This window comes from Poecilia formosa, unplaced genomic scaffold, assembly GCF_000485575.1.
Source record: "Poecilia formosa unplaced genomic scaffold, Poecilia_formosa-5.1.2 Scaffold35, whole genome shotgun sequence".
Lineage (NCBI taxonomy): Eukaryota > Metazoa > Chordata > Actinopteri > Cyprinodontiformes > Poeciliidae > Poecilia > Poecilia formosa.
Window position 1 is genome coordinate 1,535,447 of NW_006799974.1, and position 27,966 is coordinate 1,563,412.

At 38.3% G+C, this 27,966-nt stretch overlaps 1 protein-coding gene across 6 annotated transcripts; it reads left to right on the forward strand.

Annotated features, from left to right (window-relative positions):
* Positions 1-556: 556 nt before the first annotated feature.
* shtn3 (shootin 3) lies at positions 557-27,120 on the forward strand. 6 transcript variants are annotated; one of them, XM_016670609.1, is made up of 17 exons: positions 557-835; positions 6,021-6,081; positions 15,944-16,038; positions 16,298-16,469; positions 16,949-17,046; positions 17,153-17,234; positions 17,550-17,644; positions 18,051-18,197; positions 18,881-19,034; positions 19,609-19,777; positions 19,967-20,031; positions 20,287-20,390; positions 21,339-21,353; positions 21,606-21,665; positions 21,860-21,998; positions 22,813-23,089; positions 23,895-27,120. In XM_016670609.1, the coding sequence occupies exons 1-17, from the start codon at positions 764-766 to the stop codon at positions 23,998-24,000; spliced, it is 1,911 nt and encodes a 636-aa protein (XP_016526095.1). In that variant the 5' UTR covers positions 557-763; the 3' UTR covers positions 24,001-27,120. The 6 variants fall into 6 exon arrangements, with proteins under 6 accessions (XP_016526095.1, XP_016526096.1, XP_007550465.2 ...); XM_016670610.1 differs by having other exon boundaries at positions 21,863-21,998; XM_007550403.2 differs by lacking the exon at positions 21,339-21,353.
* The last annotated feature ends 846 nt before the right edge of the window (positions 27,121-27,966 follow it).

Consider the following 27,966-nt stretch of genomic DNA (forward strand, 5'->3'; position numbering starts at 1 on the left):
ATTGAAATGGTGATGCATTCAGTTGGGTATTTATTTGCACAACATAACATTACAAAGCATAACATTTCTGAAATGAAATAAAACTTTTTGTGTATTAAATTTTTTGGAGAAACGAATGTCTTTGGCTGTTATTCAAATAATCAAAATTAAACATCATTGACCTCTTGGAAATACCGTATATATTCAGTCTCTAAAATACATGATTTTGACTTTTTTAACATTAATTAATGGATTAACGAAATTACCTGAATACAAATTATATTCGAAGTTATTGAGTTGAGTATCATAGAACTAAAAAAGTTACTGTAATTCCGTTTCATAGCCTGTAGATGTCATTGCTGTGCAACTGTAATTGCATATGTTTTTTTGTTTGTTGTCGTCGTCCCGACGAGTCGTTTTCCGACTCTTTCTTCAGCAGTTAAACGCAGCCCGACTCAAATTTTTTTAATAATAAAAAGTGGAGGCTAACACGTAGCATAAATAACTAGAATTATTGGGAATGATCTACACATGCGCACAATTGACTTGACTCCACCGCTGGATGGAAGGGGAGGGGCAGATGATGCTGTCAGTGAAAGGAGGAGGGAGAGGATTTGGACCATCAGGACCAAAGAGCTGCGCTCTATCCCATGTGTCTGGAAGAAAGAAAATCAGCCGTACACAACGGGATTATGAGCTCCTTCTAGAGTAATTCGTTTATTAGGGTCACCCTGAAGTTAAACGTGCGCCAGTGGGATTATTTTCAGTCTTTTTTCTGGAAATAATGCTTCCCTGCTCATCATCCGCGCAGGCGGAGGGATGCGAGGAGGAGAGCGAAGCACACATGGAAACAGAGGTAAACCGATAAAACATACTAACAACCCCACCTTCTTCTCATACAAATCGTTTCTACTGCAGATGAAGCGTACCAGAGTGTTGAAAAACAACACTTATTTTACTCTCCGTCTCCAATGGGACATTTTGCCGGCTGGTTGCATGCGCCGGCCGGCATCTCATGGAGGCAGGAGACATGAAAGAGCCAGACCCCTCCCTGGTTCAGTCGCCCCGCACTCGCCATTTTCACGCAAATGAGGAATTACAAGTTAGATTTACTACACCCTTCATTTATTGATCCTCTCTCTCAAAAAACAGGTGTTGAGTAGAGATCTGTCAGGCATTTTAACGGGTTGTAATATCTGATTTGTAATTTTAAGGTGAGAAAATAAATGGCCTCTGGTTTGAATTGTTATTTGTGTATTTAAAAATAATAATAATTCATACAGGGTATGTGAGCAAACTAGGGAACTATGTATGTAACCCCTTTTTTCATCATTATTATTATTATTATTATATAAATGAGACATATAAGGAGCAAAATTACATATTGACCCATCAAAAAAGATACAGTTCTGCGCAAAAGGTTCCTTACACTGAGCTATTAGACATTTTATGTGAAAATAACTAAGTGTATTTTATTTGTATTTTATGTGACAGACCAACCCAAAGCAGTGAATAATTGTGAAGTGGATGGGAGTCGTTTTATTTTTTTCCTGGAAACGGCTTGCATTTGTTTTCAGTCTTCCTAAGTTAACACTTTGCTGAACCACCTTTGACTGCAATACACCAAGACTTTTGGGATAAGTGTCTGTTTACATTAATCAAACAAACTCACTCTCAGATTGTATGAAGTTTGTTTTTGAGCTTTGACTGGGCCGTTCCAGGGTAGCTCTGCCTGGATGTTTTAGGGTTGTTTTATTCCAATATTCCAAGTTTTATGTTTACTACTGCCCTGTGTTTAGCTCCGTTTATCCTCCTATCAGTTCTGACCAACATCGTTGTTCCTATACAAGAAAGGCATTCCCACACCATGACTCTTTAACCACCATATGACACCCTGGTGAGTTCAAGGTGATGTGCCGTGTTAGTAACACAAAAACTTCAATTTTAATCTCCTGTGACCAGAACGCCTTCTTCCACATGTTTGTTGTCCTCTACACAACATGACACATAGATCTTAAAACAGGTCCACTGATGGTTTTCATTCAACAATGGTTGTTTATTTGCGACTTCTCCCTAAAGACCAGATATGTGGAGTGCATGACTAATAGTTACCCTGTCTGCAGATTATCTACTGTGGAGCCTAAATATCTTGCATCTCTTCCAGTATTGCAAACAAAATTTAAAATAATATATCATTTGTCTTCCTTCTCACAGTTGTACACTTTTTGATGTACAGTATTTATTTATGTGTATACACCTGGCAAACATATCAGATTTTAAGATTGAGGTTGCTTATTCTATTATTATTATATTTAGTACCCTGATCTTTCAAGACAAAATTTAGATTTCAAGCTACAGTTAAAACTTGTAATTTATTCAATCTTGAACTTAAATTTCAACTTATGAGTACAAACGGACAACATCAGAACAAAAAATTAAAATGATCAGAAATTCAAAAATGAAAGCCAATTTAGTTAACTTTTTTTCTTTCTTTTAAATACAAAAACCTTTTATTTGTTTTAAATTTAAAACTACATAAATTTTTCTGTTGTGAATATTTTGTTGTAAAATGCCAAAGGGTCTAGTGATACTACATTTATTGCCAAATGTTGACCTCTCACATATAAATCTTCAGAGTCATACTGCGTTATAACTTTGCTACAAAAATATGTGTTTATGGTTAATATTACAAATGTAGTGTAGGGGGTGTGTAATGGGTATTTCTTGCTAATTTAAAGTACCAACAATGTGTGTGACCTTTATTACCTTTAGCAACATTTCATGTTTTTTCTGTCTGATAAATCAGCTCACATGTGCACATATTGGTCCCTCCATGATCGAGTTTTCCCTCTGTGATTTATTTAGGTCATATGATCACCCACCTGAGCCACCCTATGGAGGCTGAGGAGACACAATAAAATGAGTCTGAAGGGTCTAAAATGGCTTTGTTTTGGTTTGTAATGTCATTTATGTAGCAGGTAGAAACAACAATCTATATGTAATTGATTGTTTTCTTCCTGCATACAACACCAGTATTGTATCTTGATTAAATAAGTGATTATTTCAATCAACAACTGGTAGTATTCGTTTTTACCCAATAATAAGATCTCAACCTTGTCTGAAATGTTATTAAATGTCATTTTGGGTTGAGAGAAGATGAAAGCTTGAAGACTGAGTAGCTGATTAGAGTCACGAGCCTCCCTGATTTGGTCCATTTTATTAATGAATAAAGAGTAGTTTTCTTTGGGGTGCTGATATTCTATTGGTTACCTTGACAGCATCAGTGTCTTTCTGTGTTTCAGTGAACCTGTTACTCTTGATGGGCTTCTTAGAGAAATCTAAGATGACAGTTTGTGAGAAAGCAGGTAGAACTGGGACAAATCTGGGCCAAGAGCTTCCTGCAGCTGGAGCAGAGAAAAGGAGCAGGATGAAGATTATTTTTGAAATTATTTAGGGAGATCAGCCTGGTTTTGTTGCAGTTTTGAACACAGACTGAAATGTGAACAATTTGTAAGCTATGTTTTTTCCCCAAATTAGCTTAAAAGCATTTTATTTGACAAATAATCTCAGTGGGGGTGTGTGGGCTTCTGTATCTTTTGTATGTTACTTATGTTAAACCTCACTTGCAAACAGTGATAATATTTAGTCAGATTAACACTCTAAAAACTATGTGCTGCATATTATTTAGTAGATGTTAATCTTGGTTCCAAAACATCATATGTTGGCCAGGAATAACTATTTTTTGGAAAAACATTGAATCATTGAAAAAGTTTGAAGACAACAAAAGTCTTTCATTTTCTATATGTTGACTCCTTTTGACTGTTTTGTCCTGTATAATGTTCATTTTATTCACTTGTCTCCAACAGTGGATGCCCAGATTAACAGTTTATAGATTTATTTATTTATTTATTTATTTTAAGCTTATGATCTAAACTTGAACACTGGTTAGGATTTTAGATGGTGAGGTTGACCCCTGTGTAGCCTGATTTCTGGAAACCATCTTACTTTTTTTTTTTTTTCTCTTCTCTTTGGTTCCTTTTAAAAGATTGTAGATATTCAGTGATGTCTGGAGGTCTTTTGAACCCACAGGGACAGTTTTCTTTGTCTGCACTGTTGTTGTTTTTGCTGCACGAGAGGTCACTGAATTCTTTACGAGTTCCAATTACCATTTCAAATGAAGCGTGTGGATGTCAGCGCAGCACTGCGGAAACTCCTCCTTCGACTGTGGTCAGTAAAAGTTCTGCTGCATCTGTCCGACAGAGAAAAAGAGACATTTATATGAACTCTGGGGAAGCACAAGAAGATGACACTCAGTTTTTTTTAGATGAGATTGGTGTGAGCAATGGCAGCCATGATTTTTAGTACTGATGGCTGCCTTACTTAAGACATGTAGTAAATGAAAACTCATTTATTTAGAAGAATTTAAAACAGATTTTTTTTACAGACTGGATTTATCCAACGACGTCCGTGAATGAATAACATCACTTCCACCATCTGACACGAGGGTAATATAAATATAAGCTGAACTTTAAGAAGGAAAAAAATGCAAAATATTTTTAGTTGAGAGTTTAAAGTATAATTCAGCTGCTGTTCTATTCTACACTCCTGAAAATGCACCATTTTGTCCACTCAAATTTCATTTTCCTGACCTCCAGACATCTCCACAGCCGTCCATTCTAAATATGGAACAGGAAACAATGCAAACCTCAGATACTCGAGGATGTGAGAACAAGCAGCTAATGCCTCTCTTTGATGTGTCTTTGGAGGGCAGCTGTTCACATTATTATCTGTCACTTTCTTGCTGCTTGTTCAGTATCACTAGAAATACTTTACAGTTAACCAAAGTACTGTTTACTGTATAATTACTTGACCTCCACGTGGCACTGCAGGCTCAGCAGATAGAGAACAACATCAGAACAATTAAGCTTGTGCACAAAAACAAGTCTCACTTTAACACAATCTGCGCACGCTTGAGTGAAGTTGCACAAATGTAGCACAGTTACACTTTGACGCAATATTGAAAATGTTTTTTTAGATGTACCAGCACAGAGGGGTTTATGATAGATTCAGTAACTGGAAGGCAGCAATTCAAGCCCGTATCATTAGGCTGCCACTGCCGTGCTTTACAGTTGATATGGAATGAGTTTATACGACCGTCTCTCACCTTGTTGTGGAAGGAACTATTGCTTGCAATGCTGCTTCAGATCATTGAAGTTTGCTGATATTTGCTTCTACTTATCTCTTTTAAGGCCTAAGCATAGTTTCTACTACAGCCCTTCTAACCGACCGATACTTGTTGAGTCTCCTGCTGACCGTTTTGTCATTAGCTTCAACATTAACCATGCTAGTTATCCTGAACAAGTTAAAATGCAGTTCTTTTTTGTGAGAGTTTCAAATCTGATGTTTGCTTAGATGTCCATGCTTTGGAAGGTTAGAATCTGTGTGACACATTTTTCACAATTAAACTGGTTTATGTTTCACTCAATGCTTGTAAGGAGCTCAAATTCTGTAGCTGGAAAAAGCCCAAATTGTGGGTTTTCTGCCGTCAGGCTGTACATTTGATAGGAGGTGTTTGTGCTGATATGCTGCATTCCCTCCAAACATAGTGCTGTACATTATGGTCAAACATCTCCCCTTTGTTTTTGTGTTCTTTTTAAAGGCATTAGAAGAAGTCCTCATTGATTGTGCTTCAGGTATTTATTTTTAGAGATGAAAAATGAATACCCGAAGCACCTTGCAAGCTATCTGTTGAAATCTGCTGTATGTTTTTTTTTTTTTTTCCCCTGCTTCTTCTTCTCAGTTTTTTCAGAAAAAAAATGTGTGCCGTTGTTGAGCTGAATTATAGTTTGATAACTCGGCGATTGCTGAAAAATATTCAGAATATTGCATATTGAGTTTTTTTCCATGATGACCATTATGTGTGAAGAGCTTAAATTGCTTAGTGTGTTTGTGTAACTCTATCTGGCAGTAGTGGTGACCTGTGTGCTCTGTGCTTTTGTGAAACGCAATCTAACGGTCTGACCTGCTGTCTGCTCCCGCAGTGCAACAGACTGACTGAGGAGAGGGACGAGGCGCAGAGGCAGCTCAAACATATCAAACGAGGTGAGTCTTACTTCCTTCCACCTCCTCCAACAGCTCCATCATCACAGAGACACAACCAAAGCAAGCTGAGATTTGAAATAAGTAGTTCATGAAAAAAAGAGTTGGCTCATTTCAACTTATAAGAATTTTTATCTCTCTCTCTCTTTTATTAGATACTGGTAGATTTGATTTATTTTACCACATTCTGTGACGCTTAAATATTTCTCTGTGAAGTCAAAGGTTGCATGTTAGGAGAAGAAACAAGCTGGATTCATCACAAGGGTTCTGAATGTAATTGCTTTTTGGTTGTGTTGATAGAGACTTATAATTAGATCTAAAATGGGGAACTACTCCAGATTATGTTTTGTCTTTTTGTGAATGTGAATGGTTTTGCATGGTGCCACTGGAGATCACCACCAAAGAATACCTTTTATATTCCAGGAGTATAAAATTTAATTTCTAGGATATAAAACTTGTAGTTCTTTTAAGGATTCAAAAACAACTTGAGGTTCTATAAAGAATCCAGAAAATTCCCTTTTAAGTTCTGGCATCTCATAGATGTAAGTTTCAGTAAAGCTGTAAAATCTGAAAGCTTTTCCACTGAAAGGTCAGTGAATGTACCATAGCAGGTCCAGAAATCATCCTGGATGTTCCAGTAAAGTAACTTATAGGTTCAGGGAAAATAACTTTCAATTTCCAGAAACATAGCGAGCACGTTCTTGGAAAGCAACTCTCAACCTATGGGGAAATAACTTGGAAATTCTGGAACCTCACTTTTCAGATACTAAAGAGAATCTAAACTCCTATAATTCTTTTAAATGTTGAAGGCTGCTAACCTTTTAATGCATCCATTAAAAAAAAAAACAAAAAAACATGCAGATTCACCATCCTACTCATCTTTCTCCTCTCTACCATACCCTTCACACATTTCCGCCTCTGTTGACATGACATCACTGACACCTTGTTCTCTTAATGGGTGTGTTTAAGGGGGGAAGAAAGGGCAGGACTTCTCCGTTTCTATGGTAACTGAGAGGTAACTTAGCCAACACCAGCGGCGCATTTAAGTTCGCAGGAGTTTAACCTTTAAATCCAGACAGTCAAGAGCTGAAACACGGTGCTGCACTCCATCAGATATGACTATTTACAGAGGTAAGAGAGATTTTGATATTATCTCCTCTTAGCAAACTAAAAAAAAAATCTTAATTGGGCTGCATTCATTGCAGAAGATAAAACAAGCTGATAGCTGGTGATAAAGATGTGAACAGAATATTAAATTATGGAGACCAAAATTCAGGTTTTTAAAATTGGCTACAAAAATGCAAAGAGAAATCTTTAAATTTCTGCTAATTTGCATTTTCATGGCTCAATTCTCTCATATTAAAATGATAGGGGTCAATAGTTCGGGTGAGTCCATTCACCCGGCTGCGACTGAGTGAGACGTTACCTTTGAAAAGGTAACTGGAGAACCCAGCGGTCTCCATCTGGAGGTGCAGCTCAGTGTTTGGTTTCATCTGCTTTTATGAAGCATCTCCTCTTAAACCGATAAGACGATTGGGTTACCCACTAAACCTGCCATATTTTCCTTCTATCATAAGAGCATTTTTGTTCTATAATGACTTTAATGCAATTTGGAGAAGCTGCTCGATAATCAGACTGAGAGAAACATGCATAGAAATGTATTGTCTGTCTATTAGATCTCACTTTAGTGCATTTATATTTCTTAATTAAAGCAAATTTAAAACAAAAATAAACACTGTCAAAGTTATGTTCCACCACCGTAGAAGTGCTTTAGAGATCCCTTTGCTTAACTCTAATGCGTTTTCACAGTTAAATTATTTTAAATAAGAAATTAACTGAATAATAAATGTTTTTTTGTATATTAACAAGAAAAATGTCCTTTAAGGTTGAGGTAATTTCTGCAGCTAACCAAATAGCCAGATACTTTGGCTGAACAGAAACATTTTCAGGTGCAGGTTACATGAATTTTCCTGATTGTCTAGTACTGTCTTACATTGCTGGTAGGAGGTCGACTCTGCTTATTTTCTGTCTTGTTGGAAGCCTTAATTTGTAGGATAATAAATACATGTATGAATTCAAAAGAAATATAGGCAGTGCATGCAAATATGACCAGATGACACTATTCTTCAGGAAAGAATTTGATGAAAAGGTTCTTTGAAATTTAGTTTCTTAACTTCTTGCTGTGAGAGTAAAATGATTATTGAGTATTTAAAGTCACTATAGGACATGTAAAAGGGACCAGAGTAGCTTTGTTCACTGGGGATGGTGTAGAGTTACAAACATACTAAGGATGCATCACTTATTACTCTTTTTGACTGAATGCATGTGACCGTGAAAACCTGGAGAGGAGGGAAAAGTCTTGAAGTGTGACTGAAACTCTCATTCCTCAATGTCAAAACTTCGTCAGCAGCTGCAGAACTGGGTCTAATATTCTCAGTGTAGTCAGCAGAATCGCTGATCCCCGTCTTCATTGCGAGTCTCGTCACTCTGTGCGCTCAGTCTCTCATTCATTCACTCATTTATTCATTCACTGCCCTGCCCCCAAAGGGAACAGCGCTTGCTCTTGTCATGTTATTCTCATGAATTATTGAAGCCTTCTGACATGAATTATTGAGCAGCAGGAGATGTAGAAGGATTAGTGCTAGTTTGGGAGGGTGTTGCCACTCCTCCCCGACCTCTCTACCTGATACTTTAACTCTGATGGCCTTTTTAAATAGTTTTAATAAGAATTGGCCACCAGTCAGCTACTTCAGCTCAGGCTTGTTTGAAACTTAAATGTGAGACTGGATGAGTTTAACACTGATTATGTAGGTAATAAACTAAAAAAAACATGTCATGCTGGACAGGAAGCTTCTTGTCAGCAGTGACCATCTTCCCTGTCTCTGCTGGCGAAAAGCATCCCACAGCATGATTCTGCCTCAAACATGGATCAGCTTGGATCCTTCCACGTACATTCACTCCAAAAGTTGCACTAGCTCACTTTAAAAAAAAAAAAAAAAAAAAAAAAAATTGAAGCATTTTTTTATATAAACCTTGTTTAGAATATCCAAGTTTGTAAATTGGATGTATTGTAAAGGGAAACCATCTCTTTTGTTCATCGAACTTTAAAATATTTCTTAATGAAGCTTAATATCAGAATCAGCTTTATTAGCCAAATTTGTGTGGATAAACAAAGAAATTGACTTCGGTTTTACATTACAGTGTGCAAACAAAAGTCTAAACAGATAAACTTCATGGGAAATAAAATAAAAGGATGAAAGGAATAACATGTTTGCATATGTACAGACAGTTTTATACAGAGAAGGAAAAAAGACAGGCAGTTTGTGGTAGTGCAGCTTTATTATCTAGTTTTCACTGCAGAGTAGCCGTCTACTCATGCGGTAATGTGCTTGTTGTGTTCATTAGAGAGACATCCTGGCGGAAGAAACATGTTTCTGTGGTGGCTGTTTCTTGCAAACGGTGCTCTGTAAAGGTAAAAGTTTAAATAGTGTCCAGGATGTGTGGGGTTAACAGAGACGTTAGCTGCCCCTTTCTTAATCCTATAACTGTGCAAGTCCCGGGTGGAGGGAAGGTCAGCCTTAATAATAATATTTTCCTGTTGTTAAGTCAAAATGAAATGGTGTAGTTTTAAGTTGAGGAGGATTTTTTGTTTGTTTTTCTGGGCTGACTCCTTAGATAAGCTTTTGAATCAACATGTGCTTAAATTTTCACATTATGCTTAAAATGCATTTCATTTTAGGCTTGATCAAATACCCCTCCGAATTATTTATTTTAGTTTTGACTGAGGCTTATGGCCAAACATAAACAGGTAATTTTGTGACTCTTTCAACAATGCTTTATATTTTCTTGCGACTTTCCAGTAAAGGTCAGATTTGAATGTTGCTCTTTTGCATCTGAGCTGAAGAGCAGCTGTGGACGATGAACAAGGCAATAAAAGTTTCTTCACACTTGTAGGAACTTGTCTATCATTACAAACAAATAAATTGTTTTTTATTCTAAAAAGAAATGTGAAAAGTTAATTTAATTGTTGTTTTAACCTTCATATTGTTTCCTATTAAGCAGAGGTGAGAACAAAAATTGCACTCAAACAAGAGTAGCACTACTTCACAATATTTTCTCAATTAAAACTAAAATATAGCTATCCAAGAAATAAATTAATAGTACAACAATATATATATAGTACTGAGTTATAACTACTGATGTAATATTTAAAAATGATGTAATCAGACTGACAAAAATATGAAGTTATGAGGAAAATTCAGGTACTTTAAAGGCTAATCTAATACAAATAAATAACATAATGACCAAAAACTGGTTCAAGCAGGAGAATCATGTTTTCAAACATGTTATCAATAAAAAAAAACTTGTGAAATTCTTGTGCAAACTTATAGCAGGCAATGTTTAAACAGGGTAAAGTGCAGTAAAGTAAAGTAAATGTAACTACTACCCACCTCTGCTTACAGCCTACTGTACGTTTTGTGGAAATTGACTGTTGTCCTAAGTGGAAGATTCTCTCCATCTCTGCCTTTCTGTGACGTGTTCAACCCACACGCCTAAAGCAGAGTGGTATTACAGTGCTTCTGAACGAATATGAACAAATATGCCAAGGGTTTAAATAAGTCCAGCCCCAGCTAGACCCACCCTGAAGCATTAAACTTTGAATGAAGCATTAAAGACTGACCCAATAGCCTTGCCTGATCTCATTCCCTCCCTTGCTGTCCTTAGAAGAACTCTGGCTCAGACATTTCCTTTAATATTATTAAAACTTAATGTGTGTGGCTTATAATCTCTTTCCTTGTTGTTGTTTTTTTTTTGGTTGGGGGAGGGGAGGCTCGGTTCTAATTGTTCTGATTCTTTTACTTGTCCAGTGAATTCTACAAATAGAGAAGTTAAACTTTAATCCATCTTCTAAAACAACATTATGTCTCTGAGATCCGAGCAACCAGTGTTTTAAAATAAAAGGGGCTGATGTGATCCCTACCTAATTTCTGTGCAGCTTGAAATGAAAGCATCTGTCTGTGCTTTGGATATCGGATCAATATAAAGCCGGCCGCCGCTGCTGTGCGTCCGCAGCTGCAGAGTGGTATCCTACAGAGAGCCTGCTCCATAAAATCATCTCACTGCTTGCAATCACATTAAAACCAGCGGTCCCTCTCCTGTATGTTCATCTTGCTCCCAGGCTACATCATCTGGTGGAAAAGCATTAGTCATGTTCACCTGAGTAGCATGTGCAATCCAGTCAGAGGGAAGCATAATGGACTCGTGCCTCGGGCCTTCACTGACACAGATCCAGGTTTATTGTGGCTTTAGTCCCATTGGCTTTTTTTATTACTGCTCAGCATGAGAGCAAACCAGGAGGTCCAAGCAGTGAAATCCCATAACTGGCATGTCCTGATGCTGATGCTGCTGATGCTGCTGCGTCTTTATTCTCTGAAACGAAATAAATCCTGGGTTTTTAAATATGACAGACTGATGTTGCTCTTCGTGAGCTCGAGCTCTGGATTTTTCCAAACGCATTACAGAGGGACTTTATTTAAGAATAGAAACATTTCTGACATTTCTTCAAGACTTTTTTGCCTTTTATACCCTCAAGCACTGAAAAGGCAACATCACCTTTCATGTAAACAAAGTGAGTTTGTGGTTGAAAAGTTAAAGGTTAAAAGAAGTCCACAAAATGACATCTACTGTGCTGTAAATGTGATTAAAAGTGTTGGATTTTCTTTTTCTTTGCTCAGGCTATATTTGAAACTTTGGTCAAAAGCGTCACATTTTCTTTGGGTGAATAAAGACAAAGACTGGTCTCGTCTTTCACCCACTGAGATTCCTAAAAACCTCCAAATTGAGACATTCAGCTGAATTATTGATCAGATACCTGAATAATCACAAATGACTTGCTGTGGCGAAGCAAAAGCTAAGAATTCAGATCTTGTTCTCTCAGTCGTTATTCACATCTCATGGTCATAGGTAAACCCTGAAATGTAGATGGATGAGTAAATCTCCTGCTTCACCACAACAGAGAAGAGCAACACCCTCATTACTGAAAAGTGTTAAATATATCCACCTCCAGCTCTATCCAGACGTCACACAGGAACAAGACACCAAAATGCTTTATCTCCTTTGTCTGAGGCAGAGATTTATCCCCGACCCGAAGGAAACATACAACCTTTTTGCAGTGAACAAAAGGAGCTGGCTCTCAAACCTGAGCAGAAGTGGCCGCCAATGCTCATTGTTTAATAGAAGCCAGGATTCTTGGTAAAAAACAAAACTTTTCACCAAAAGACCCCCGCCTCCGACACTACCCTTTAATTTCTGCCCTGATGAAAAAAAATAGTCAGAAATCGGTTACTATTTGGAAAAGAATCCTTAATTTATGGACTAGTTTTGATACCGTGTTTTTCTCAGTTACATATCTGTGCACAGAGGAGCTGTGATACTGATCTGTACATAAAAGCCCAGTTTCTACAATAACATGACAGTGTATAATAACAGACTCTTTGAGGGTGGACTGATCATAGTATTTCAGGCGGAAGATCATTTTGTTGTCTGTTTGAAACCTGACGGTGTGTTCAGTAGGCAGGAGGGCTTCACTTACAGCCTGCTAACAACCAGTGAGGAAGACGGAGGACAGGCAGCCGGTCATTACTGGCTGAGCTGATGTCAGTGACGCTCAGAGCCAATGATCACTAGTCTTACTCATGGCTTAATCATGGTGAATGCTGAAATTCAGTTTAAAGGTTAAAAACACAGGTCAGTTTTTCTTTACTAATGGTGACTAGCCTTCAGATCTTACAGAGTAAGAAAGTGGGATGAATCATTGTGTCACATTTTGAGTCAATTATTAGAAGACTAAACTTAGACAAACTATGCAATTCCTGTCAGATAAATGTTACAACCCAGAAACGACATGGTATGTCATCACATCAGATTAATTTGTTCTTCATTTTGTTTTCCAATTTTATATATTTTATCTCCATGAAGTCAATTTATGTACATTTTAACAGGTGATTCCTTCTTTTATTCTTATTAACATCTCTTAAAGTATACTTAAAACTTATTTCACCATGTTTGTTTTCTTATCTTCACAGTTTTTAGTTTATTACAAACACATACAAAATCACAACAAAGAGTTTGGCACATATGGACATTTTGCAGGTGACTTTAACCAATACATACAGGATCCATTTGTCATGTTCATTTATACAATTTTCAGGTGATTTTTCTATACTCTGCTCTACAAGAAAATCTTGTTTTGCAAATCCGTACATGGTACCTTCCAGTAGGGGGTTGCTCACTGTTCTTTGGGTCGGATCGGGGGAATACAATGCAATACGTTGCAGAAGTAGACACAAACTCACAGGAATAAGGAACACTTTCAATCAAATCATAGGTAACTGTGAACATATTTGTGATATTTGAGTATTTTATTATTAATAATGATTATAGTTCATGACTATACCTAACTAGCAAGAAACACAAACAGCTAAGCTATGGTTAGGTTCAGACTTGACCATAAAATATAGAGGGGCAGACCTGTAAGAAATGTTGGTGTGATATGGTGAACTGATCTGGAGTTTTGGGGAAATTGTGCTGTCACCTATTATTTCCCAAAAAGCAATGGGAATAAGCTTGGAAAATTTCTTGCGTATGCAGTAACAGAGTTTAAGGAAATCCAGTCCTATGTCAAACTTCACACCTCAGATCAATTTTACAGTAGAAACATCCTCAAAGTTTTTAAAGGACTGAATTGGCATTTTGAGACCTTTTACATCACCCCTTATATAACTTTTATGACCATAGACTCTTTTGACCTGGAGAAATATTCAGATTCTACAACTTTAGCTTTATTTGTAGAATTTAGAAATATAAACGTTGCCTTTTAATCTACTTTTATGCCTTTATGTCTCCCTCTACTAAACGGCGTACATTTTATGTCAACCCCACCAAAGCTACACCAAAACACAAATTCACTCACATAATATTTAAATCAAGACTGACTTTAACCTGTAATACCTCCTCAACGAAACACTGTGGAAAAATATACGTGTGCTGATTGTGCTCACATGGTGTTTCTGCTTTTCACAGCTGAAGGATCTTTTGTTGTTCATTCAGTCAGTGCGTTTTCCTGCAGCTGATCCTTTTAAAAGATTTTCATCCCATCAAATGAAACTGGTTTCATTTCCTCAAAGTCTTGTCCTTCTCTTTTGCTGCTCCCATTTCCTGCTTCTAGTTGATTCATACAGCACTTAACTCTCAACTAAAAGATTTTCACGACTAAAAGACTAATTCAACAATTGATCTTGATTACATTAAGATTTATAATTGGATTATAAACACATTATAAACACATTTGATCTCCAGTCTCTGCCTGTTTGAATCAACATAAAGCTAAAGGCAAACTGATTTTCCAAGTGGGAAAAACTACAATTTATCAGAAGTGACACCCTTTCCTTTTATCTTATCAAACACTTTTGCTCTTTGTGTGCTTTCACAACCATTGTCACCATGAATAATGTGACTGAAACATTCTGGGGGAGGCAGATAACAAGTCATGGATGACAAAGATCTAGATGATCCACAGATTCCAGTGGGTGGGTCACAGGACTTCAGCGATTCTGAAAGTGTGCCGACCAAAAAAGGTTTCTAATCCAGAAACTCCCCATCAGTCAGTCAGGAGTGAAGAACTTTCTCAAACCCACTGGAGAGCTAAGAAAAAAGAAATCCACATGCTTTCTGTTTGAAGAGTCATCAGTTAGTGATGGATCCCAACGCCATGGTCATAAAGGAAGATAAAGGTACGGTGATGCAAAGCTCAGGATTTTAGAAAGATTTTGATTAAAACAGCCTCTTTACTAACTGGAATAGTTATTCAGTGACTGCTGTAGTTTTAACCTGGATTTCCTCCATATTTAGGTCATTCTAAAATAACTGAGGAGTAGTGAATCTCTTAAAATGAACTGGTTTTCAGTACCAAGTTGAAAACCAGTCTTCTATTCACATTAGATTCTTCTGTCTATAAGGATCCTTTTTTTGTTTTAGATCAATTTTTTGCTTCTCAAATGGAGACTACAGAACTGTGTGCAATAATTACTTCCTTTCAAACTCAAACACTCACTATTCATTGGATCTACTTGCTTCTTGCTGCTGTATTTGCAATGGGGTTTTCTTAATCGTTTTGTCTTTTCATCTTGCCCGACTTTCTTAAGTAACGGCTTTGGGAAATTTAAAAAGTTGATTTGTTCATGAGTATGAGAACATAAGAAGCAACAGACAACATGGCAATGTGTGACTATCATATTGTGACGGTCTAAAGAGGTTTCAGTAGAAAGTTTTCTTAACGACCCTATTGAGGAAATTTATTCTCATGGATCTTTGATAACCTGATGTTAAAACCTGTTTGAACCGCAAGAAAGGCATATGAATACAGATCTGTGAAACTGAAACCATCAAAATAAATCTGTTTATTTTTATCATTAGCCTTTTAAGTCTTCTACAGATCAGAATGGGAATTCTGGGAATCACCTTTTTCACAATGAAACTCAACTTTTAGCTAAACTAAAGAGGTGGGAACAAATCTTTCATGTCAGTTTGCAGGTAACAAAGTTTCTAACGTCCAATTCAAAACAAGTTCATTAAGTTTTCAGTTATGTTTAGACATCAGGCTTCTTTATGCCGGAACAAACATGGGTCAGAGCAAGGAGGCTTAACAAATCATGAACATCCTGTGAAAATTGTCAGAACTAGACTGAAATTTATGTAAAAGCACCAAACCTCCCAATAATTCTTTGAATGATATTGTGGGATGCTTCGTGCTGTGGCAGTGGGCACCTACATTACAGAGTGTCTGTCTCTGTGTGTTTCTCACTAGTTTCTCAGATGGTGATTGAGGAGGTGGGCGTTCTGCAGACTCAGCTCGAGATTGAGAAGTCTTGTCGAGAGAATGCAGAGGCCCTGGCCACGAAGGTTTGTCTCACACCTTAACACTCAGTAATCGATGCAAGATAATCAGCAGTGTCAGGTGGCGCAGGCCAGAGAATGGGGGCAAACAGATGAGTCAGGATGACTCTGCAGAGCCGTTCTCATTATATCATCTTTGTGTTAATGTGAAAGCAACTGGATTTATTGAAGTGACGTAAAGAGTAAATGGTTGAACCAGGATGCACCTGAATTTAGTTGCAGAACAGGCCTCTTACTGTTAATCCCTGTTATCTTTGATGCGCAGCTAAATTGTGAGAACAGAAAATTGAAGTACCTGAGCCTCTCGTCTCGGCCTTGTTTGGATGAGCTGCTGCCAAGCATCTCTGACTGCATTGCGCTCGAAGCTGACGGAGACTCTGCAGATTCAGTGGGAAACAGTCCTGACACCTTCTCTCAGTGCCAGCAACAGGTTAAAGGTAACACCAAACACCAAACTGCATATTTTTAGCCAAAATGGCCTGACATTGTGTGTCTCACCAAAGCCTCTCGTTCTTGATATGTTCATTTTCATAATGTCACATTTTCCAGACTCCTTTATCTTTCTGTTTGTCTTTAGTTTAATTCACCTTATGAAGTGACGATTTCATTTATTATGAGGAAAAGCCTATCTAAATGAACTTGGGTCTATTTGAAAAAGTAATCACTCCAAGAGCACATCATTCACTCATCCAGAAAGTCATAAAGTAACCCAGAAAAACATCGAAGACTCTGTAGACTTTAATAATAAAGAAAGAGTCTCAAATGGCTGAATTAAAACAATCCTGCAAAGACACCAAATCAAAATATCTCCACAGTGACAGAAAAACTCACTGTAACTCATTGCTAGTTTAGGGGGGTAATTTCGCTTAATAAATAAATAACACATTTTACAAACTGCAAAACGTTGTTCCACCAGAGTTGAGGGAGACGGTAAACGGTTTACTGGAGGAGAAGAAAGGTTTTGTCTGTCAGATTCACGAACAGCAGAGGCAGATCGAGGAGTTGACCACACAGGTGAGAATGGATCTACACACACACCCTCCTCTTATGAAATGTTTTGACTCCTTACTTCTTCTTTAAGTGATGCTGAGTTCGTGGCATTTTGTTTTTCTCTCACCAGTCCGAGAAAAGTCAAGAGGAGATGAAACAGCTTCGTGAAACAGTCGAGCAACAAAGCAAAACAATCAAGAGATTTAACAGAGGTAAGTCACAGCCGAAGGAACTTATGAGTTTACAACCAACTTAATTAGATAATAGATCATAAATAACCTAAATACACCGTAAGCAGACAAGTTTTAAGGCATCTACACACTTTTCAGCACTTATGTCTTGAGATAGATCACAAATTTACAACACAAAACTTCAATGTAAAAAAAAAAACAATTTCGCATATTTTTGAGAACATTCATGGTGAAGAGTGAAGACAGTATGAGCAGTTAGTAAGTTAGTAACATGTTAAATTTGACATTAATGCTATGTTTGTGGCTTAACCTCATATACTCTGTATGTTCCTACAGTCTCTATGATGGCAGCTCAGGAGTATGAAGGAATGAAGGAGCAGCTTGATTTGGAGCAGGACCTCAGAGTCAAAGCTGAGACGTACGCACACGAGGTAAAGAAGGAGGTTATAGAAACACTGGATTAAAACTGTAGGAAATAATATTCAAACTGTTTTAGACATTTATTAGACGTGGTGGAAACACAGTAGCTGCAGCTATTCCCTCAGTCTACTGTAATTCATAATTTTTGAGACCAACCTAATAACTTGCTTATATAATCTGAGTGATGAGTTGCCAAATGTTGCAGCTGCGATCCGTATTGCCATGTTGGAATTTGATGTGTGATAATAACCTGAGAAAGGTCCTATGTCGGGTGTTTCATACAAACTTTGAACATAGTTGATAAATGAAGATGATGGCAAGAGGGCTAATGCACGTTTCCTCTTTTCTTTCCAGTAATCGCCTTTTTTCTCTGTCTCTGCCTCCTGTTTTTTTTTTTTGTTTGTTTGTTTTTTTCAGATGCTTGTTAAGCAGAAGGAGGCCAATAGGCAGAGCATGCTGCTGCTGCAGAGTGCTGAGCCCAGCGTTCAGCTGCTGAAAGCTCTGGAAGACGTCGCTGCTATCACTAAAACCCTGGAGGAGGAGCGTCTGCAGCATCAGCAGAAGGTAAATCCAAAAGCCTCTTTATTTCCTGCAGCCTTGCTCTTAATCTCAGGAGAGGCTAGGATTTGTTGATCTTTATGACGTTTTTGCCGGTGCAACGAGTGCAAACCGAAAAGCTCTCAGTGAATCAGGCAGATATTCACATTTCAAATGAAAATGACAAAAGTGTGTAAAATTTCCCTGCAGCAAAAGGAGTTGTAGAAGAGCAATAATAAGCCTTTTTCTTAAATCAGAAACACTATGTGCAACAGGTCACACAATGCAAGGTTGTTACTTGAACAACGCCAACAGAACCACAGGCTGATGCCACGCTGCATATTGGTATAATAATTCATGCGAAGCAGCTTTAGTATTGAGGTCAAATATTGTAAAACTCCCTGAGCTAAGTTGCTGAAGTAAATAAAAATTTAAATTACATTTTAAGTTGTGGAGATGCACCTGAATCCATTTGACCTTTTATTTGTGCTCTGTTGAGAATTTGATTGATTCATTAAAAACTAGATGAAAAGAAATAGTTTGCTACATACAGTTGGTTTGATCTATGCAATGAAATCAGCCTTAGCTTTAGGACTAGCACCAATCTAAATAATCAGTGTTGCATGATGCTGAAAGCCTAAAGGCTAATAGCAGACCTCTTTTAACCCTGCTCTGCATCTGTCTGACTTGTCTACTTGTGGGGGGCGTAGGTGCAGAGTCTGGAGGCCCAGCTTCAGGAAAGCGGTGTGAAGAAACAGCTGCAAGACCTTCAGAGACAGCTGGAGCTGCTAGAGGTGGAGAAGAAGGAGGTGGAGGGACGTCTGGAGCAGACAGAGAGGAAGAATGAGGAGCTGGAGAAAAGAGGTGGGTGGAAGTGGAGATAAGGCCGTTTGTGGGCTAAAAAAGAGCAGACAGAATAGTACTGTAATTAAAATCTGCATAGCAACATAAAATACTGTTTCCTGATTAGCTGGAAAATAACTAAAAATTTCCATCCATCCAAAATTGTTTTTTCTAAAAAAGAAAATAATAAGAATTTACATGAAAGTTAAAGCTGTAATTTAAAATAAAATTATCAGCTGTAAGGTCATGAATCTATTGATGGAAGGCGAAATAAAGCGATGCAGTTGTGCATTTATGTAACAGTTGTTGATTTCACTGATGCCGACACAAATTTTTGACCCCTGAGCTGCATGAGAAGCAGTTCAGTGAGGTCACACAGGGCCTAAACCACAAGCTGACTTTAGCTTGAATATTATATAATAAATCAAAAGTTCAACCTTCTTTTTATGGGTTGCATGGCTTCCAGTGTTAATGTGTTCATTAACATTCTGCAGAAATGATCTCTAACCGTCTCCTTGCCGTATCTGTGGTACTTATTAGCCGTCTGACAGTGATAGTGACTGAGGTTGTGGTTTGATCTGTCGTCTCTTCACAGTCCATGAGCTCCAGGAGGCCCAGAAAAAGACAACAGACAACACCAGCCTCCCTCCCCCAGAACCTGGGGTGGCGCCGCCTCCCGCACCTCCTCCACAGCCGCCTCCACCCCCTCCACCCCCACCACCTCCTCCGCCACCTCCACCCCCCTCCAGATGCAACCCCCTCAGGTGAGACTTCTCAACAAACAGCAGATACTTAGAAGTATCACAGTCGGGGGGGAGGTTGCGATGCAGCAGCACATCTTATTTCCTGCGTTTAAACTTTAAACATAAAAAAAAACTGACAGAAAATATTCACAAGCAGCTCAGATAACGAGTGAGCAGTTCTTACTTCTAATGAGATTTTCTGTTTCTTAGTTCTCTGATTGCCATCATGAGGAAGTCATCCAAAGGCTCCAAAGCAAAAGTGGAGCCAACTCCAGGTGAGAATCGATTTATAGTTTCCATTCAACAGCCAGTCAGCCAGCACCTTATTCCTTTGCTTCATGATCCAGTCTAGTGACAGATCACTTATTTAATCAGCTTTTATTTTGGAATTGCTACTGTTTCTGTAGTGACATGTAATCGGCCCTATGGGTTTTCAATTTGCACATTTGGGTATTCCCTCTGTGTTCCCTAATTACCCCTGTCTGGTTGTCATATAAATAAGTCATAATCTTCTCTTTCGGTGTCGGCAGCTGCTGAAGGCGTGGACGATGTCAAGGTGAAGGCGGTGAATGAGATGATGGAGCGAATCAAACACGGGGTCGTCCTGCGACCCGTCAAAAGTCAGGAGACTAAGGTGAGAACAGCATCTAAAAACTGGTCTTATATTTGATATAAGGTCAAATAACTGAGGTCAGGACTCGGTGATGGCCCCTCCAGACACTGATTTTATTGTCATTAGGCCAGTAAAAATAAAATAATCTGACTTGACATGAGTTGATGCAGCTCCTCTCCACACTTTCATTGCACACATTGTGCTACAAAGTCAGTAAACATGTGGCGCTCTGCTGTAGAGCTTGTATTGTAATGTAAGTGACAGAGGGCATTTTACAGCACAGTATCCGCAGCAGGAGGCCGACAATCAGCTCAGAAATAATCACACTGCAGAGAAAACTCAACCATACTGCATCCTGCGATCTATTGTGACAATTCAACTCAACCTATGCTTTTAGATGAAGATAGTTTGAGCAAGTTTCTAAAAATGTTTGACAAAAAAAAAAATCTTTAGAAGAAATCATGAGCTATTGCTTTGAAATTGCCCAGCTGCTGTCTGTAGACGGCATTGTGACACCCAGATATCGCTCCTGGCTGAGGAGGGTCGCAGCAGGTCAGTGGGTGGTCCTTCAAAACGGATTACATCACTAAACTAAAGCAGATACCACCTCCCAGGGTGGTCTGGGATAACAAACGTCTCCAACGCTGCCAGGACACGATCAGGGGATGAATGTTAGCACCAGGTGTGAATGGGCTCTTTGTCTTCTCTCAGTATGCCACTGTTGTCTCCTACAGTGTTTTTTTTTTTTTTCTGGCTGTTACTTGTATTTTCCTGCTGTCGGAGCTTTAATTATGCTAATAATGTCACAAATCTCAAGCAGGGAAACCCAGATTGCTGTTTCTTTCCTCTTCTGTCCTGGTTCTTATCTTGTTATAAAGACCAGGATGTCTAATGATTCTCTTAGGACTCTGATTGTTCTGTGTCTCTTCTCTTTCCCTTCTGCTTTCATTTCTTTTTGTGCTGCAAAAGAGAATAGCAGTGAAAGTGAGTATATGGATGGTTGCATCAATCAGGACAGTCAGATCATTCCTACCTGCAGTCGCTCTAAACCCGGCAACCTAACTCTGCTTATATTACATTAAAATGGAAACATTTTGCGGCATGTCAAAGCTTTTTAATCATTAAAACACACGAAAAGTATTTTCTCAGACATTATCTTAAAATTATACTCTAATAATGTGAAAAGTAGGAAATCACAAGCTTTTTTTCTTTTTTTCTTTTTTTTTTCCCCTGCAGCCTCCACCCTGTGAGGAGAAGCAGCAGGAAAGCGCCATGGACGAACTAAAATGCATCCTGGTAAAATACATATTATACCAAGTTTTGAAAATTTGGTTTCAGATTTGAATATTTTTATTTCTTTTTTTAGTTTCTGTAGAGTTTAAGTTCACTTTAGTCTGACCAACAAGTTAGAGAGACATAAATGATAGATGTACTTTCATCCGAGTGAATACGCTGTCCGTTAATGCTGTGACATTTCCGTTCTGCTCAAGGAGACGGTGAAGAGGAGTCCCAGCCGAGGCTCCCAAGAGTCTGGACCGTCTGGACCGTCACCACCGGCGAAGAAGGACAGCGAGCTGGAGGTCATCCTGAGGCGCCGGCGCAACAAGGCTGGAGAGGCCGGATCAGGAGGTGAACCCATCCATCCAGCCAGAAGCCCAGCCTCATGCTTCATAAGGACACAGCAGGACATTATTATTCAGTGTCATAATTAATAATGTGGTTATTCACACTACTACTTAAATCCAACATCAGTCGAGCTTCTGTGAACATTTTACGTCACGAAAGCGACTCACATGTACAGAAAAAGAACATAGACTTCACACTGCAATGCATTGTTTACAGAAATAATAATGTAGATTATTACTTCCGCCGTCTTTGGATCAATTTAAAGTGGGAGCCGGCAGTATTGTCGCAATAACAAAACAAGATGAAGAAAACTAATAAAAAGAAAGCACAACTACTAGCGGAGGCCTTTTATGGAGCATTGACTGGATGTGGGATTGTGATGTGACACACTTCAGCGACACAGACTTCTTTCATAGGTTCGTAATTTTTGTAATTATAATTTTCAGCCATTGTATCTGGCTTTTTCTGGTGCAGAATTATGACGCAAGTTACATCAAAGTTGGATAAAAAGTGACATGGCAATTCAGACATCCAACGCTTTAAAAATGACCGGATTCTTAACCGATTTAGTAAAATAAATTTAGTAAAGTAAAAGTGGCACAGATCAGATTCACTATAATTACTATGTTGTTGTTTTTTGTATGTGTGTGAAAGGATCAGAAGTCAGGAGTTCAGACTGCTGTGATAAAGTTGCTGTGTGAATGTAACCTTAGATACCCGTCACCTCCTGTTCAGCAGTGAATATCAACAACCCCCTAGTTTCTGTCCTTTAGGGCAGAAATCCATCTGTGTTTTTGTTTCTCCTTTCCACCTCCAGATGAACGTGAGGGCCAGATGAGCCACGTCTCTTCTTTTGACAGCTTGAATGGCAGACGCACCAGCAGCGATTCGGGCAAAGATTCAGAGGGAGCGAGCGGCCAGAGCGCCCCCTGTGAGGCGGCAGGAATCGTCCGGGTCAGTCCAGACAGAAGGGGCTCCGGGCCGGGCCCCGCGGTGGCCCCAAGGAAGCGCTCTGACCTGGAGAGGAGGTCCTGCAGCTCTCTGTCTGAAAAGGAAATGTCAGAGTCTCCGGTCAGCAATGGCTGCATCAGCAGGTGAAGCATCTCAGCGTCTGTAATATGAGGAACAAATGATCAGTTAGTTTTAAATATGTGGAGCCTTGAGTTGTCGCATGCTAACCAATCAGTTTTATTCAGCCACCAGCGTCGGTACTGGAACCAGTGAACTGTTGTTGGGGTTCATCTGTAGCAACGATGCACATCTGTGCTGTGTTGTTTTTTTCTATTATTCTTGACAGTCATTTAAGATCAGTCAGATTGGAGGATTAGCATCTGCAAACATCAATTTCTAATTCTTTCCACCAATTCTTAGTCTGATTTAGGTCTTGATTTGATTAGACCATTCAAAATAATAAGCTTTAAGATTTAAATTCATGCACACTTAAGCCTTAGATGTATGTTTTTGACTCCGGGTTGTATCTTTGACAGCATTTAGCTTGTTCCATCCTCCCTTCATTTCTGAGCAGCTTTCTTGTCCCTGCTAGAGATAAGCAGAATCCACAAGCATGATAGTTCCTCTACCATGTTTAAAACTGCAAATTGGTCTTCCTGTGTTTTTCTTTTTACCAATGGCTTTCTTCTCACAATAAGGACAAGGATGCTAGAGTGTTGTCTCATCAAAAGCTTATTCAGGAGAGCTGTAGATTGCTGCAGTTCTCCCATTGTTATCTCTTCTCTGACCTGTTTACTAATTAAGTGACTTCTAAAGGTATACTAATGTTGTTTTAGGGGTGCAAGAATAAGGTGGACTGCGCCTTTATCTCAAGGGATATGAGTACTTTTGAAAGTGGTTTTGAACACTAAATCACATATCGGCGGCTCTTCTGTCTCTGCTCCACAGCACTGATGAGGAAAATCAGATGAAGTCGAACGGAGTTGACCACGAGGAGCCTGGCAACGGCGACCACGACGAGCACGTAAACATTAACGCTGACGCCGACTGCTGAGATGAACTCTAGCGGGTTTCATTCTGCGATGTGAACAGAGAGAAGTCAGAGCGATGAAACACATTTGCCTTTTTACAATTATGGTATCAAATGCGCATTGAAAATGTTGTTTATTTTTATTTTTTGTCATATTTACACTAACCACATACAAAAAATAGGCAACTAACCGCAGTAATAAAAACAAGCCACAGCTGGTCCATTCAGGTGTTTTAGCTACAAGATACTTCCAGAGTTTTCATAAATTGTTCTGAAATAGACATTCATAACAGAGTCCAGGTTAAAATGCTCAAGAAAGAAACCTAACTAACAAAGATTAATTCTTGATTTACCTGGAGTCGGTAAAGAGCAGAGGAATACTTGTTCAGCTGCTCATGCAGTCAGTGAGCCTGACTGATTTGAGCCAGAGGAAGCTGCAGCCTTATGAACCAAAGTCATCTTCTACTATCTGCAAAAATCTCAATTGTAGCTTCTATTTTATCTCATTTTGACAAGCAAAAGATGCTCTCGGTTAAACTTTATGTCATCAGAAAGAATGCACCGTGTTGTTAGATTTTTCTCACCTTGTGGGCAGCATGGTGCAGTTTAGCCACGTTCTGCAGCTCTGGTAGACGTGACACCTGTAGTACTGAATTTCAGTGGATTAAAGCGTCAATTAATCCTATTAATAATTTTATTTTTGCTTTTCCTGCCGCTACATATTTGTTTAGGGTTTAGCTACTTTTATACAATAAAAGTGTTTAATTCTTACTGTGGTTTAGGAACTTACTGGAGTAAAATGTTTAGGATGCTTAATATCAGCTTTATGTTCATATCCAACATACAGATAGATAAATTCCTACAAAGGCTGACTGATATAGATGCTGATAAAGATATACCTCCCTTCACAACTATTGGCACCCCTGACAAAGATATGTGAAAAGCCTTAAAATATATTCAGCTTTCATTTCAGGAGCATTATCTCATACAAAAAAGTAAAGAAATTAAAATCTACTACATAATTTGAGTAAAATTATTCAGGGGGCAGAAAAATATATCAGGTGTATAAAATAAACTTTTTTGGTGAAATCAGCAGTTCCACATTTACTATGTAAAATGAGTATAACTCAAGATTTTGTTTTTATAGTTTACTTTTTATATGATCTGGTTTTCCTAAAAAAGTTCATAAGTAATCCAGACACTTCCGTTTTCTGAGATTGAAATATTTCCCTTGGCTACCTGTCAAGATGAAAAAGACAATAAAAACATAGCATTAAGTCTTCATATGTTGGAAAATTCTAAGAATAAAATACTGAAGCTCCTATCTAAGCTGGCCTTTACCATCTTTAAGAGCAATAATTAAGAAGGATAATCAGGGTTAGAGAACTGCAACAAAAAGCAAGAATAATCATTAAGTGCTGTTAAGTAGTTGTGAATGATGCCTTGGTAAAAAAAAAAAAAAAGTTTTCAGAATGATTTTTTGGGCACAAACACACCAGATGGAGTTGGTGTGGAACAAGGATGAACATGGGGAAAATCACCTCACACTGTTAAGTAAGCTTGAGAATCACAGGGTCTGTGATTCTGCGAGCCTGTTTCTCTTCTAACGTTCCTGCAAACATTGCACAGCATCATTGGGTCTGTCCACATAATCTAAAGTTTATGGCCAAATCAGCACATAAATGGTTTGGCTGACACATGACCAAACTTTTTTCATGGTTATCTCAACCCCCAGAGTTAAATCCTATGAATCTAAGAGAGATCAAAGAAAGGGAAACCTTAGAGAGAACCCAAGACAATCTGGAGAACTTGTCTCTGGACCATTGAATGGTCAAAGATCACTCTCTCTTTATGCTCCAAACTTTAGAAGATTCTTTGTTTTGCAAATATCAGAAGGGAATTGTACAACATATTAACAGGAGTGCCAATAATTGTGCTACTGGTGATTAATATATATATATTTCTTAATGGGGTTTTTTTTCTGTACTGGCTAAAAGGTTTGTAGAGTTCTGTTTTATTTTAAGCAAGCGTCAGCTTCTGACAGAAGCTTTGTAACACATAAGCCGAGATATTTGAGTAAATGTACATTTTTAGTCAAGCTGCCTTCAGTTGTGTGACCCTTTAAGTGTGCACCCCCGACTGTTGTATCGATCCTGAAGTTCTTTTGTTAATCCAAACCTGTTCCTGAGCGCAAACACCCAGGAATATGTTTTCACAACCAGGGTTCCTCTCTTCCACTTTTGCTGCTTCAGTTTCAGCTCCAGCGTGTCGACTATCAGCCTGACAGGTGAGAGAAGTTTGTAAAGTGGAGACATAAAATTGAATTTGATTGACATACATCAGTAGGAGTAGATGTAGCACATTGAACAGGAACGTTCTCAGGATCCAAAGGACAGATCTTCACCAGGTCTGGGGAGTCGACATTGAGGAAAACCAATGGAAAGCCATGTTTTCTGGTTAAATGTGGAGTAGAAGTGCTTTGGAGGAATGAGGTGCTTTTGTATTTTTCTCTACCTCTCCACTGACACCTGCCTCTACACTGAAACATTCTAGAAACATCCGTTTGTAGCATGAAAACTCGTAAGATGCTGTCGTAGTTCCTGCACTGGAGATCAGACGTCTTCCTGCTCTAAATCAGCACTGAGCCCTGCAATGCACATATTGTTATGCTTATTGTGCATTCCTTGACTTTTCTTTTCTACTGTACATTTACAGTTTTTTCTGAACACCTTTATGCAAACTACGTGAGGCACCTTTGTATGACGTATCACACACCTTGTCGTTCTTTCTTAACTCACAAACTCACATTTTAAAGTGCATCTTGTTCTGTTCGTTTGGTGTATTTTACTCATACAGAGGACCAGAACTGTATGGTTCTGCTGCATATACAGAGTTGGGTTTTCTGCGCAGTGAAGCCTTGCACAAAACCTCCGCATAGCAGAAAAATACAACCTGCAGCTGGGTAACATTTTGCATCCTCTGAATGACTGCATTTAATAATAATGTGGCTACCTTAAGGGATTTCCTGTATGCCGTTGAGTAGGTATTGTGTGCTATTGGAAATATAAACGGAGTGTTGAAGGTTTTTTAACTTCATGGATTTTCATTTTAGAATCACTTGAAATAAAATGCAATTTAAAGAAATGAGCTGTTTGTCTTTTTTTTTTTTTAAGAAATTGGCACCAGTCACAGATAATTATGGGAATTCCATCTTTTGGTCACTAGAGGACACTGTAGATTCACAGTGAATTCATCGAAAAGAACGTTTTACTGCAGCTATTTAACAATAAAATGATTAAAAGTCAGCTAATTGAACACTTACTTTTTTGAACATACAAAATTAAAGGTAATACAATTTTCACATTGTAACTTAAATTCTCCATGTACAACTCTGGAAAAAATGAAGAGCCCACTGCAATGAACCCCATTGCAAACTTCATGGTTGTTTCACCAAATATTGATTTCTGAACTCTTCATGAGTTGAAACATTAGTATTGTTGTTTCTAAATAAACATAAACTTGTTTTCTTTGTATTATTTGAGGTCTGAAAGCATTGCATCTTTTTTGTTATTTTGACAATTTCTCATTTTCTGCAAATAAATACAACATTTTTGCTCGAAGTTTTGAAGCATGTTGTCAGTAGCTCATGGAACAAAAGAACAATGTTCAATTTACTCAAACATAGACCTATAAAAAGGTAAAATCAGATAAACTGATCCATTGGCCTTTTTGAGAGCTGTATTTTATTGCCGTTTTATCTTATATATTGACATGAAAGGTTGATAAGGGGATTTTAAAGCTTCCCGATACCTGATCTAAACTCATAGGCTGAGGAAGGAAAGCAGAGAAAGCAACCAGGAATGCTCATGGTAACTCTGGAGGAGCTGCATAAATCAAAAGCTCAAGTGGACTATTTGTTTAAAGGGCCAGTCTCATTTATGTTAATCTTAAAACTGATTTTTATTGGATGAGAGGCATTCAGAATAACAC

Bases quoted from the DNA above. Each gene is read 5' to 3' on its own strand.
- shtn3 (XM_016670609.1), top strand. From the start codon at position 764: ATGCTTCCCTGCTCATCATCCGCGCAGGCGGAGGGATGCGAGGAGGAG. The intron at 16,470-16,948 runs GTAACACCAAAC...TTGTTCCACCAG, and splicing joins GTGCCAGCAACAGGTTAAAG to AGTTGAGGGAGACGGTAAAC. The intron at 21,999-22,812 runs GTGAACCCATCC...TTCCACCTCCAG, and splicing joins TGGAGAGGCCGGATCAGGAG to ATGAACGTGAGGGCCAGATG.